General features: G+C 33.3%; 1 protein-coding gene across 1 annotated transcript in view; it reads right to left on the reverse strand.

Annotated features, from left to right (window-relative positions):
• Positions 1 to 3,905: 3,905 nt before the first annotated feature.
• Positions 3,906 to 15,621, reverse strand: part of NAALADL2 (N-acetylated alpha-linked acidic dipeptidase like 2) — a 962,079-nt gene continuing 950,363 nt past the window's right edge. The window contains exon 14 of the mRNA XM_073023452.1: positions 3,906 to 11,449. Coding sequence (XP_072879553.1) covers positions 11,251 to 11,449 — 199 coding nt within the window. The 3' untranslated portion in view covers positions 3,906 to 11,250. The remainder of the gene's footprint in view (positions 11,450 to 15,621) is intronic.

The raw sequence follows: 15,621 nt of genomic DNA on the forward strand, positions 1-15,621 counted from the left end.
AGGCTATTGATTTTATTGTTCTTGTTGTCCATGATGTTCTCTTTTCTTAAATGGAATTGAATATGCAAGACTTATCTAATATTTTAGGAAGAAAGGAAGATACTTTGCATGGAAATACAGTTAAGTTTCTACGTTTGGGGAAGGAAGAAGTGAAACGACCTGCTGAGAATAAAGAAGAAAGAATGAAAGTGATTACCACATATTTGAAGCAAACAAAGAAGAACTCAAATTGTTTATGACTTTGGGTTTTCATGTTGAATAGGCAGAGCAATACTTTCAGTCTCCTAAGTTATTCAGGCCAAACAATGTAAACTGAAGATTTTTTTCCATGTATAGCCAAGATGCTCAAATAAAAAAAGGACTTAGGGCTGACGCCCCAGTTAGCAATGCAGTGTTAATTTGCATATTTTTTTCTCTGGACTTATATCTATTTTTTCCAGAAATCTGGTGGGATTTTTTAAAAACTTTTTCTTCTCTTTTTTTTTTTTTTTTTTTGGCAGGGGCAGGGAATAAGAGAAACCAAGTCTATGTAGCTTAATCAAAGACAAAATTACAGACATAATTTAGGGTGGCTTAGAGACTCAACAAAGAATTAACTCATCACATCCCAGGAACTATAAGAACCCCACATGACAATATAATGTGCTATGAGGCAGGTTTGAATAATTTTCCACAGAAAATTTGAAATGTCTTTATCAATAAGATCTTATTTTAGAAAAAATAGATGTCCATGGTATATGCATAACAGAGGGTTGTTCCACTGTAAGAGTGAAAGCAGTCACAAAGGTACTGAGATATGAGAAAACATGGCACATACAGGAAAACCTGGGCTCTTCAAATTAGGTTGTAGTATAAAATGTGGGTTGGAAAAGAGGTAAGCACTGAGAAGGAAAGCGAAGAGTGGGAGTCAGCCGGGAAAGGTCTTAGAAATCATCCTAAGACATACGAATTTTATGCCGAATATGATGGGAAACTACTAATACTATGACTTCCATGTTATGATAAATATCTCTTCAGTTTATTTTCTTTCTAAGTTAGTCACATTAAATGTTTTATAATATCACATGGTGTCAAAATTAAAATATAAGCAGTCCGGAAGTTGTTCTGTTCACAAAAACCATAATATAAAAATTCCAGTCTTTGCTGAGGGTGAGAAAAAGAAACAGAAACTTTGAAGCAGAAAACTAAGGGAATGTCCTGTCCTTTATCCTGTGTGACTTGGATACGCTGTTCCCTTTTTCTGGGATGCCATCATTCTCCTTTTCCTGCTGAAGTACTTCTGTTAACCTTCAGACACAACGCAAATATTGTTTCCTTTGAGAAACCTTTCTTGGCTTCTACAAGATTTTATTATTTTTATTCTCTGCTCTGATATCACCTTACATAGACCTCCTTTTAAAAACGTAAGGCTGTGTGTCTACAAGTCTTTTGCTCTCTTAGCTCTGCACTCAAGTTAATCACCCTGTTGGTTATAAATTATCATGGAACAGTTACACTAAAGCCATTTTATGTTATTTTATTATATATTATATGATTAAATTTGCTACATAGTTTCAGAGAAAAAAAACCAAGGGATTTTGATACATGCAAGATATAAGAGTTAGGTATGTGCACTCATTTATGCTTTCCTATAAAAATCATTTTGAAGACTGTGTCAGCCATGGTCTGTATGGACACACCCCCATACCCACCTCCTATATCCTCTCTCATAATGTTAAAGCTGGGAACGTGCATGCACATTCCACAGACCCTTGTGCCAGCTGGATCCCAGTTGGATCTGCCAATGAGAGGCACTTATAAGGATTAAAAGGTAAAAACATGTGGAAGCTGTTTCATTTTGTTTTTCGTGCTTCTAGTAGGGGAGTCTGAGGGAGCAGAGACTCCCAAGCTTCTGATCTACACTGTGGCAGTTGTTTAACTCTGGCATGCAGTGGTTACACCAACAGCAGCAACAGTTTCCAGGAGTGTCAGTAGAACGTTAGCTCCTGGGTTATCATAGATTTCTTCCTTTATGCTTCTCCAGCGCTAAGCTCAGTAGTGGTTTCCTGCAGTTACTGTCTCTGAAAAACAGCATTTTTACATTTTCATTACTCTGGACATTTAATAAATTCCTAATCATTTTCCTGTTTTAAAATCTCTTTTGCTTGAAATAGATATAATGACTAGTGTAATGCAGGGGAGAAAAGATGGTGGCATTGAGTAGGATGGCAGCAGTGGTGATGGAGAAATGTGCAGAGTTGAGCTGTATTTTGTGGCAAGCCAACGTCATGATGGATTGGATGTAAGCAGAGAGGTAAAGAGAAGAATCACAGATGATTTTTATTTCGTGATTTGAGAATCTGGTGTATTTACCGAGATAGAGAAGAACTGAAGAGAAAAAAATTGGATAATAAATGTAACCGCATTGAAATTACAACTATAAGCATTTAGAATGTCAGAAAAATGCCTTATGGAAGCAGCTTTTATAAGATTAGCATAGTTGAAGAAAAAGACAAGAAAGAGACCATGCTTATAAAATTTTAAAAGGCAGATTAGATTAGTGGCTGTAAGTGTGGGCTCCAGAATCAGACCACTTTATTAGGATTTTATGTTACTTTGAGAGTTTTATTTTTAATTCACAAATATAAGAAGAATTACATAAACACACATGTGCCTACCACCTAAATTGACAAGGGAGGATGAAAAGAAATAAGAACAATAACCTAATCTACCACCCACTGTTTTATTGTATTTGCTTCAACTCCTTTTTATATATACAAGAAATAAAGCATTACAGTTAAAGCTGTCCTCTGTATCATAGCCTTAGCACTTGTTTCCCTCCTACTATCGTGAATTAAACAAGGTGTTTATTTTTTCAGTCTGGATTTTAATATTTTGAATACATATATACACATCCATAAGTAATACACAACTTTATGTGTTGTTTTAATTTTACCTCCTTTGTGTGTGTCTACATACACACAAGGTATATATATATATTCCTGCAGATTTTTAAAAAGTTTTTTATAGCTATGTAGTTGTATGTATATAGTAATATAATAACTATCACAGTTGTTAATCTCCCTAACCATAAGTTTTTTTCATCCATCAAATGGAACAAAACGATATAACACCTATCTCATAGGTTATTTTAAAAGTTAAAAGATTTCATCCAAGTGATGCTTGGCAACCAGAGTCTGACACAGTGCTATGCCCCTAATAAATGCAGGCTATTGTATAGCAGAGATGTTAGAGAAAGAACACTGTTATTTAGAGAGTCTTAAGGAAGGTCCAGTGGGACTGACATGTGGCCTGATCATATGGCACCTCTAAACCATCTCTGCTCTGCCAATATGTTTGCAGTAAACTATACTATCCATGGATATTGCTACTAGTTAAACTGAAGTGTTGTATCCTATTTGACTGTGAAACTCCAAAAGTAAAATTGTGCTCATCTGTGCTAATCATCTCTGTATCACTAGTGCCTGATACGGTGCCTGGTCTAGAAGAGGTTTTTAGCAAATATTTCCTGAATGAATAAATGAATGAAATCTATTACACTCACCGTGCAAACAGAAAATTCTTTTCTATGTGAAAAATAACAGAGAAGATTTTTTAGAGCAAATTTGAGAAAATAAAACTGTTTAACATTGCAGTTGATACAGGTACTGTTATTTGATGGTCGAACTTGTCACAAACTACAAATTTAAATGGCCCAACGTGATAATTAAATTTTCAAGAAAAGAATGGAAGGCAAGGACAAAAAAGATGATAAAATATCATAGAATTTTCCCTAAACAAGGGAACATCTGTTTGGGTGTCATACATATTATATAAAAATAATTCATTAATAAAATAGAGTAATAACTAATTCGTTTGCGTACACAAAATACTGTATATTTTGTCATAAAAACACAGCATAGCAATGTTTTTACCTGTATTTAATAATTTCAAAATGGGTGCTTTAAACACTAACATTTCACTGTACACATTCATGAAATTTGTGACTCAGAACACGTTTTTTAAATGGTGCCTTCATTTCATAGTACTATGTTTTCAATAATGTGCAAATATTTAAACAACTTAAATATAAAATATTCAGTTATATTTTTAATGGGTGTGATATCTCAACCTATTTGTGTCACTCCAAATTACAACATCATTTCTTAAGTAAGATGCACATTGAGTTATGTAACACATAAAAAGTTATAAAATAAATTGTGATCACACTTGGCTAAATATAGAATGCAGTAAATATCTGATGGGCATCCACACATTATAGAAATTAGACATTCAACCCTATATAGTAATTTTAAAACTACAGACAAATGCCTTTAAATCAATATCATTAAAAATCAGTTACAACAACTACAATGACAATGAAATCTCTGTACAATGAAAATATTTCTGAATCACAGATGATAATCAAACTATTTTGAACAAGGCTAAACACCAAAACAGTTCAACATAATTTAGTAATTGGGGCAACTCTTGAGAGATATTTGTTTTTAACCAAAGCAAATTTATTTGGAAAAATTTTCCTCCAAATTTTACCTTAGGTTAATTTATAAATTTTCTCCTGCTCTTCCCTATTCTTCATTTTAAGGCTGTGTTTTAAATGTTATACCACTGAGATTTTACTTCTAAAATCTTACATATCTAAATGTTGCTACATTGCATATATGATTAAAGTATTAAATGCATTTAAATGTATGTATCCCATATTAACATTCCAAACACATATAAAACTATTATCAACAGCATGTGACTTTCTTTTCTTTTCCTTTCTTTTTTTTTTTTTTTTTTTGAGATAGGTTCTGTCTGTTACACAGGCTGGACTACAGTGGCATGATTTTAGCTCACTGCAGCTTCAAACTCTCAGGCCCAAATGATTCTTCCGCCTCAGCCTCCCTAGTAACTTTTTTTTTAGAGAGAGAGACAGGGTTTCACTTTGTTGCCAGGCTATTTTCTAGATGTCTATAAAAAAAAATTAGCCCTGCAAAGTGTTCTAGAAAGAGTTTTTCTTTTCAGAATATCCATATTCTCCAAGTAGCAAGTTAGAATATAAGGCATGTATTTACCATTAAACCTTTCTGTTAGAAATGTAAACGTGAAATTGCCTAATAGAGACCTATCTCAGATGCTAAATAGAATTATTTATAACATCTTTGGAATATAATTATGTGAGCTACACTTAACCATCTGGCATTTTGTTTCTTGCGGACAATTTGTAATAGCGTAGAAAAATATTTTGTTTGTGTTTCTTCTTAAACAGATATGCTAAAGTTCTGCTTAGAGAGCAATAGCATTTTATTCTAACTTTCAAAATAAGATATTCCTTTTGCGGCAGTTTGATATAGAAGTAAACAAAAATTTTTAATATTAATAAAACACCAGCACATACACTGAAAGCATCTAAGAAATTCAAAATATGAAACACACACCAAGTAATGACCATATGAGTGGCGACATATTGAATAAAGGTCCTTTGAAGAAGTTGGAGAGTTATGATTACCAAGCAGGCTAGATAATTAAATAATTAAACATTTTGATTGAAAAATATATGTAGTTCATTAAAATAGGGACTCTAACTCCACTTCTCTAGCTAAGCTTCTATTCACATGCCAAGTTTGTACTTTAATTAGAAAAAAAGACTGACGTTAACCTCAATGCAACATAATAATTCATAATAATGATGGTATATTATTCCCTTGAGCTTGCAGGAATATAGCACATGACATATGGCAGGATACAGGCACCTGTGTGATCCTTTGGGGACTTAGGTGGTACATATTAATTAGCACCTGGAAAATAAAATCTGTTTCCTTCTGAGAAAAGCTACCGCAGTGTTTATTGGCTTAAGCCCTCAAAGAAATTAAATGAAATACTGTTAGGCTGTGTCTGCACTCATTAAAACTTTGTCTAGATGTAAGCCCTGAATCAAATGCCTCTGAGTTAATTCTTGACTGAATCATGCATAAGACAGCAGAGTAATCGTGCATTTCTTTGGCCTTGATGATTGGATTTTGGCATTAAAAAATTCATCAAAATTACCATTTCGGTTACAGAAAATTATATAATTGTATAATTTAAACAAAATAATCTAACCAGAAACATTAAAATTTGAAGCCACTTCATTTTCTTAAACGCTGCTTGAAACTGCCTCAATTTAACCCTTTTATTTGTAAATTCAGATTAAATCCAAATATAAGATTATAAATGTCTTAAGAAATATGTCATCTTGCAGTAATCACGGTACCAAGATTCTTGACAGTCCCAGGCCTGCTAAAGGCACTTTAGTGTGTATATCTTTGTCAGACAAGGGAACGATATTATGAAACTAAAACTCTGACTGATTAACAGATCATTTAAATTGAGACTGATAGATCTTAAAATTACTTCTCAGGGGGAAAAATTACAATGTTAGAGTGTACCTAGAAAACAGAAACTTGAGTAGACACGGTAATGACCAGAAAAGGCTATCTTTTATACATTTCTTTTGCTGCGCTTCAAATTCATGTCACCTAAAATTGTGAAGTGCACGAAACAAATCTACTTAACTGAAAAGTATTTTCAATGAATGGGATGCTTAGAACTCTCTGAGGGTTTTTAAGGTCTTTCTGAATAGCAAATTCTAATGAGGCTTTTTAAAGTTGATAATTTAAACTCATAAAAGAAATAAAAACTCACTAGTGTAGCTCGGCAGAATATTTATTTTCTCAAATATTGTATTGTTTGTTTGTTTTTTCCCTGCACTGTATCCATGGTCCCGTGATGAAACTGTTATGTTGCTGATATATTTATTGGAATATGTGGGCCAACTTCCTTTCCACTCAACATATGGATTGGTAGTTTAAAATAATTCCTTTCTATTAAGCAAATGTGCGGCTAAGGCACATTTAAATAGCCCATTAAACCAATGAAATGACAATGTGTTACCCTCAGAGAAAGCTTTATTTTTGGAGTAATCAATTACACATATCACAGAATGTCTCATGAGAACATTTTTGGCTAGGTCTACCAATTTGTCGTACAAATAATTATAGACTTTCATTTGAGGCAAAGATGCTGATTCATCATTAGTAAGATGGTCACAAATAAGCATTTATTTTATTTTTGTGAACATCTATCTTTCTTCTGGGGAAACTTACTATATGCTCTACATTTACTTAATTTAAAAAAGTCAACTGGTTATTCTGAATTTTAAAAAATAACATAAAACTGTGGTTCTAAATCACAGTACCTGCTTTTCTTTTTTTAATTGAAATTATGTAAGCATTTAGAGAAGGAAAGTGTAAGACCTGTGGTTTCTGGTCTCTTTTTACCGTTTGTAAGCCTACTTGTCATGATATTCCACAATGGTGCACTTGCTTTTTCATGTTCTTTAGATATCTTCAAACTTTACCTACGTATATACACCATTGTTGAAGGGGCTACCATCATCAGGAATAATGTCATTTGTTTCTTCGAACTCTTTTATTATACCAAAAAAAATGACAGACTGCAGAGTCTGATCAGTTTTGGAGAAATATGTTAAAATTTTCAATTATATCACTTTCTAGAATGAAAATAGTCTGATTTTTTTTTTTTCAGCACTCAGTGTATGAACAAAGAACTGAATACAGTGAGCCCAGAAGAGAAACATGCCTCATCATTTTTATTAGCTTTGGAACTGTGGACAAGTCACTCAACCTAGTTTCCTCATTTTTAAATGTGTTGTTGTGGGAATTAAAAAAAAAATACATGGGAAAATTCTAGAACACCAGTGCCTGGGATGTAGCAAGCGCAAATATAAGCTGCAACTGAATTGTTTTCTTAGGGATAAAATGGGTCCACTTTTCTTTTCTCATAATGATTCCATTAATAACAAAGATTTATGTCTTTCTTGTTACTGTGACTCTTCAATCTATCTAGAAATGTCAACTAGCATTTTCTTGGAACCTACGTTGGAACCTAGGATTAATGTAGATTGGAAATTCTTAAACATCAATGTGTGTAAGAAACATCCAGAAATCCTGCTGAAGACGTAGATTCCTAGCCCTGTCTTTCTAAATTTCACATTTTGAGAAATGGTGATTTAGATTGTTTAGTTAACACTGCCCTCTCACAGAAATAGTTTGCTCAATGTCCTTCTTCCTAACTTCTGGTGTTCTGTAAGGACTCTCCTCACGTTCTCTCAAGTACGCAGTCTTTGTTTCCTTTGCCTGAATTCCTGGGGACAGTTTGGTTTGTCAGGTACAGTCAGAGAAAGAACTAGCCTTGAATTAAAACCAGCCCATGCAACATCTGATAGAATGGCTGGTTACATAGAATGCACTGGAAAAGATCATTTATAACCCTGTCTCCTCAGGGAAAAGCAAGATATACTGCATGAGAAAGCAGAGAAGCTTAAATTCCAGTGGTGCTTTTGTTACTAACTAAATACACGACTATGTCCAAGTTTCTTATTCGCTTTGGGTTTAGTTATTACATCTGGTGGGGGTAACTGATAGTGCCTTCTCTGGCTGAAAGCAAGATCTCAGGGCTTAGACCAGAATCCTTCTTAGGCTTTCTTTTGATTCTGAGACTTACGCTTTTCCATAAAGGGCAGTATTTCATGCATACCCTGCCTGAACATAAATTTCACTGTTACGCCTTTGCCGCATTTTCTTCAGAGAATATTCATGATTCATTATTTCCTAGGCACGATTCTATGTATGAAAGATTCTGAGAAGCACCAGGCATATGGACAACTCAGCAACAATTTAAACCTACTACCAATTCACATAACACTTGCTATTAACTTGCTCAGGATTTTATTTATTTGGATCTGTTGGGGGTGGAGTGGGGAGGGGAGTGAAATGATATACATTTGGAGGCACCCTCAGGTAATCACACTATAGAAATAATGCTGCTAGTTAAGAGGTTTGTTGCAAAGATGTAAAGCAGCATGTATAGAATTTTGGACATCTGCTTTAGTTATAATTAAATTTCTCCACTTATCTCTTAATAGACTAATAAAAACCATAGTTAACTACAGTTTTCAAATAGCAAATAACATTTAATTTAGAGATGAGGAATACAGAAGAAGGTTTTTATCTATACAATGTGACTTACCTAGGTACGCAATCTTTAAACAAAGATGAAGAAGAAACATATTTTCTGCTCTCAGTGCTATTGCAGGTTATGGGAATAAATTCATTTAGAAATTTGCTCTAAAGTAGTGAACTACCAAACTGACAATAGTTTGCCTTTCTTTGTTTTAATTTCATCTGTAAATGAATAACAGGAATGAACACATCAACCTGTGGTTAAATATTTAAGTTCTTCTGGTATAAGACTTTTTGGCATTTGGGCTCACATGCACCTGCATGTATATTCCCACCTCTTTTCTGATGATCTCTGAAGAGGAAGAAAGATCATGAATGTCTCGGTATTAAATAAACAAGCCTGTTTATTTCTAGCCCTTTCCTATACACATTCTTCAACATGGCAAATGTTTTCAAACAAATACATTGGTAAAAAATAATATTGCAAGGTAGTTTCATTTTTCATCTAAAAATATGTGTACACAGGCAATTTCCATGAAAATGGGTTTCTGCTTGAATTATCTAGCTAATTGCCTCAATTCCGTGCTTTGCCTTGAGCGTATAAAAATAATTTAGGGTAGAAAGTGTTGAACCTTATAAATCAATTAATGAATATTGATTAATTATCTTCCCTCAACTTTAGTTTGCCTTTAAACTAAGACTAGGTTTATGCTCATCCATTAAAAGTGAAAATTTAAATATACACAGACTATTTGCAATGTTGCTCTGACGGTGTATGATGGAGAAGTATGTTTGAATTAGGTAGAGAAAATTTATATGAAATACTCTGAGGCTATGTTTCCTAAGGGGAATTGCTTTATCCAGTATACGAAAACCATTTTTCAAATAAACTTCTAAAGATAAACTAGAACTTTAAGCTGACACTTAATAGGTAGAATTTTAGTGTTTGGGAGAATAATAATAATTGCTAGAGCTATTCAACGACAATGTCAATATAAAAAACTTAGTTTTCCACATGAGAGAAGAATTGAAGTGTAGATGAGACACTCTCTTACAGTAACCCTGTAGAAACTTAGAAGCATGAATATTTTCTAGATTTCCATCTTAGTCACAATTAAGGATAAAGAAGAAAAAATACTAAAAGTTTCTTCATAGTATTAAGGAGCTTTTATTGATAAAAACAACTATTTCTTTCATAGGAAGTTCTTTTTGTCAGAGGCAGAAATAGAAATTTGATGCTTTAGAAGATATTTTGGGTTTCAAAGAGAAACTTTGCTACTTTACTGTGGAAAATATATGGTACTCTGTGAAAGCTGCCTTACAGCAAGGAGTTTCAGAAAAGATACAAGAAAGAAAACCAATGTGAGCTGCTTTCATTTTAGAGTAGTCCCTGTTTCAGTGTTTCCAAAAGAAACAAGAGAAAAAGTAATAAGATATATTTTTTCTCCCTCTTAAGACATACATCACTCCTGAAATTCTTAGAAAATCAACTGAGGCAAATTAGGGGTTTCAAAGCTAGTCACCTTGTAAGTTGTTACGAAAAAAATTTGCATTTAAATTGCTCTGTGTAGCTACCTTGAGATTTTTCCCTGGAATGCTTATGGCTCTTTTTTCATTAATACTTAAAAAAATACAATTTCATAACCAGTGTATTACTACATCTAGTTGTGTTAAGAAGAGAAACTTCATTTCATAAAATAGAAACATTCAAAGTGGTTTAGGTCAACCAATCACTCAGTCACAATACTTGAATTCTTCATACTGAACACTTAATAGTGAAGTTAATCGGAACCATATCAACTCTTCATTTCTTTTACAGAAACTAGATCATTAATAGCTCTATCAGAGAGAATAAACTGTGTTCCTATATGCTCTGCCCATAGGAACAAAGATACTCCGGAACTTCTTGAAACTTTCTCCTCAAAATAGTGTGTGTGTATGTGTGTGTGTGTATATATATATACACACACATATATAAAATATCAGATTTCTTTTTAATAGGTAATTCTTAAGTCCTATTTCAATAACTTGCTTTACATAGTCAGAAATGTAGATACAAAAAATATTAAATGTGCAAAATGTTCTTTTTATATTTACATTTAAAAAATACAATGTAATAACAGCTTTATACTTGTCAAAAAGTCATGGGGGAAAATAAGCCTTCAGTGTCAGAAAATCTGGTTAAATTAGAGCTTTTGCTTGTGGAATTGTAAGCAAACTTTAAAAAATGCTCAGGGTTTTCTCAATTCTTCCCATCCAAGACACTCCTGAACACATCAAGTCCTGCTTTGAAGTAAACCTGAGCTGAATTAATGCTGTTCAACACCTCTGACAGGGCTTCCTGAAGGGTCTCATTTGATGCAAGGGGTTTGCAGTGTTCCCAAGCCTCCACAAGTATTGAAAATCGGCTTGTCTTTTCATCAAGGTGGTACAGGATGTTTCTGAAAAGAAATACAAAATGCATAAATGTTTCATGCACAATGCTATTTTTCTATCAAACGTTGGAGTGAATATTTCTAAGAGTCAGTGATGTTTTCAATAAATGAATAAATTATAAAAATATAATATGACTATTTTTGAACTCCTAATGAATTAACAAATTTAGACATTGATCACCAATAGTTTCCCATACTGATGAGAAAGAGAGAGATGATCAGACATTATGTGCCTCCTGACGGAAGTACACAACACTACCTATGACACAGTAAAAAAAGCAGTTTTGATAGCAAAAGAAAACTGTATATGAATCTGATGATGCAAGAAACAGAAAAAAATGTTAAATTATACCACGCTGTATCATTAACAAAATATAGACGTGGAAAACTTTATAAGACAAATGACCCAGTTTATTCAACAAAAAAATTGCAATACAATATGTAACGCAGGGGGAACCTATAGATCAGGGTTTCTCAATGTCACCCTCTTACTAGTCTCGCTAGATAATTCTCTATTGTGGTGGCCGCCTTGTGTATTGTAGGATGTTTTGCAGTATCCCTGGCCGCCACACAAAAGATATCAGTAGCACTCCTCCTTTCGTGTAAAAACTAAACATGTTTCTGAATATTGACAAAATATCTGTAACAGAGCAAAATTGTCCCTAAAAAAAAAAAAGAAAAGAAAAAAATCAACCATTCACAAAGCATAGACCTTACTACACTTGTATTTAAACAGTTTAAAATCTAAGAAGTAGTGCAAAACTGAACACTAATTTTTGGGTGATATTTGGAAATGGCAAATATTTTAGATGTGATAATGGTATCATCAATGTTTTCTAAAAGTGCCCTTATCATTTAGAAATATTAATACACACTGTAATATTTGCAAGTGAAATGTTATTATGTCTGGAATTTGCTTCAAATATTTGGAGGGAAGATGAGAGAGTGGAGCTACAGACAGTGTAGAGGCAACACAGTTGGCCATTAGTTAATAATTGTGGAAACTGGGTAATAGAATTCATTACACTGTTCTCTCTTCTTTTATATATGTTTGACATCTAGAATACCATCTTCTCACAAGTGTGGAATGCATAATAAAATAGTGACCTGTAACTTAGTCAAATTGCTGAGAAAGATAAATTTGATTTGGGAAAGTCAAAGATAGTCATCTTTATTCATTGATAGATACCAACAGATCTATTTTGTTAGAAAGCTATGAATCATTGCATCATTGTCTTATTTCTAACCCAAACTAGCTGAAATCCCATGGTCTAATAAAAGAGGCAAACATGTAAATAACTTAAATCCATTTTTCTAATTGTTTTAGTAGAGATGTAAGGTCTAGTTATAACAGATGATAGATTGCTATTGGGAAAGGTCAGAAAAAGGTCTAAAACAGAGAATATTTAAACAGCATCTTGAAAGACGAGGGGAGCTACCAGTTACAGAAGTTTAGGAAAGGAAAAAAGCTAAAAGAGATGAAGACAGGACAGCATCCTATGCAGAAGGAATGGCATAAGCAAAGACACGAAACTATAGAACAGCATGATATCCTTAGTGAAATCCATGTTAGCATTTTCGTAAGATCAGAGTTTAGGGCCAGACTGGGCAATGATAGGAGCAGACATGAGAGAACAAGTCACAGCCATATCATACAGGACCTGGTATACCAAGGTAAAAAGATTAAGCTTGTTCCTATAAGCAATAAGAAACCAGCGAAAGGATGTAAGCAAGCAAGAAAGGTGATTATATTTCGTTTTGGAATAATTACGTTAGCTGTAATATAGAACCTGGAGAACAGAAGACCATTTAGTCCAGACAAAAAGTGACAAAGACTGAAGTTACACAGCGATGACTGAGTTTGAAAAGACGGAATCAGGGCCACAGCACAAAATGTATTAATTTGTAATTTTCTGCAGCACCAGCATTAACTTGATTGAGTTCTTGATCACCATTTCCTCTGTCAGCAAGGCTTCACTGTCTCAGCCTTGCCAGCACTTTTCACCATGTACTCTGTAGGCGTTAATGGGGAGTGAAATCTACCTAATCCTCCAAGCCACAACACTGTAAGTCATTCACTTTCCTTACATATCCAATTGGCTTCTGATATTCATTTATTCGTCTCTGTGTTTTATCTGTTGTGATATCCAGATCCATATTTTCAAGGATATGTTATGATCTCATTGCTTTCCACTTCAGAGTGAAGAACATGTTACTTCTGTATCAAGTCTAATTCAGTGCTGTGAAGCTAGGAGGTCTTTAGCCATGGTGATTTATTTAATTAAATTTTTATCCAGCTTAGTTCAGTGCTGGAAACTCAGTAGACCCTCAATAATGTCGGTATAAGTTATATCAATTCAGCTTATTTTGCATTTTAAGCCCTAATTCATTGAAGAACGGTCGATTTTGTATCTTTTGAGAGCAATTTCTGTTGAAATGAGTACATGATGAGTGGTGGTGGGAAAAGAAGATTCTTGAATAGAGAGATTATTTCAATGATTTTGTTCAAGACAGAAAAATTTAAATGGGAACTATCTCTAATAGTCCAATATCCTTGATCTTCATGCTTATGAGTAAACTTGGCATTGTATTAAGAAAATAGAGCAGTTTAAAAAAGATACTCCCAAAATTCTGAATATTCTTGAATTCAGGTTTATAGTTTGTATTAAGAAAAATATATTCCCTGATTATGGGAGGGAGAAAATTACTTCCCAGGTGGAGTAGCAAGAGGGTTGTGAGCAATGCTCTGGTACAAGGCCTTGTGGAGTGAAGAAGCTTTGTAGCCCAAGGAGCACATAAAAGAGCGATGGAACTGCCTCTGGCACTGGGGACAGCTCCACCTGCCTCATCACCAACACTGCTGGATTGACCCACATTCTGGTCCCCTGGCCTGGGAAATAAATGCACACTCTATGCCCATACACACAACTGCTCCAGGCCTCTGTTCCAGGTGAGAAATGTGCAATCTGGGAATAAACTGTATGTTCAGTAATTACAAAATTGATTCATCATCCAGGAAATGTTAGATTCCATGTATACTCGGAAAATTTTGTCTCTACTTCCAGACACAGAACATTCTTTAAAGCAGACGTTCTCCCTTTGCTATTCTCCAGGTATTCTTAACGTTAAAGGGATTTTCAGAAGAAGCCATTCAACTATGCAAATGTAATCATGTAAGAGATTATTAATGTATGTACATATACATATGTGTACATGTATTTTTATACAGAGAACTTTTGAAAATGTTTTGATGATATCTCAAAATGACTTAAACAAAATAGCAATAGCGAGAATTAGTGAAATACTTATTGAAAGTTTCCCTAAATATTCGTTTTATTTCATAAAAATGAGGAACCAAATAATTTTAGAGAAACTTTGACTGAACTGTAGAATTGTTCAAAATGGAGATGAAGCTGCCTAGAATATTTTGTACATGACAGAACCTAAACAAAAGTCAATTTTTTTCAGGCTAACATAACCTTTTTTGTCATTTAGGAAAAAGAATTGGCTTCTGGTGCCAGGATACATATCAAACATATTTACATTTATAATCTACTATTTAAACAAACATAAATATAAATAGATATATGTATATGTAGTTATATATAAATGATGAAACAGTCATTTAGTAATCAAGATATTTTAAAGATAAAAGTGAATTAAAAACATTTTAATTATTCAGCCATGTAAAAAATACTGCTTTGTAGACAACTTATACTACTTTACTAATATGAATAAACTACTATAAAAAAATTAATCATTTTTCATATTTATAGTTTTGAATTCTCTTCCTTCACTTTATGAGTTTCATGTTTATGAATCATTAAATGGCAAATATATTTCCAGAATTTAAGAGAGAGTACAATCTATATTTTAAAAATTGTATCGAACATTTTATTTCCATACGTTGAGGACATATTGTTTAGTATGCTGACAAACAAAAATATTATAATCATTGTAATCAAGAACTTTTCCTTAAATGAATTGCAACATTGCAACTAGTATATTATGGGGGGCATGTTTAAAGATTCTTAGGCTGTTATAATGGCTTTTCCACATTTTCAAAACCCAATGGCATGAAGTACATTTCTACATATACATTCTGTGTTTATTAAAAGTTAAATATCCATATTCAATTTAATGATAAGCTGTTATTAATAAAATATGCTCATATAAGT

The sequence above is a fragment of the Chlorocebus sabaeus genome, chromosome 15 (genome assembly GCF_047675955.1).
Source record: "Chlorocebus sabaeus isolate Y175 chromosome 15, mChlSab1.0.hap1, whole genome shotgun sequence".
NCBI lineage: Eukaryota > Metazoa > Chordata > Mammalia > Primates > Cercopithecidae > Chlorocebus > Chlorocebus sabaeus.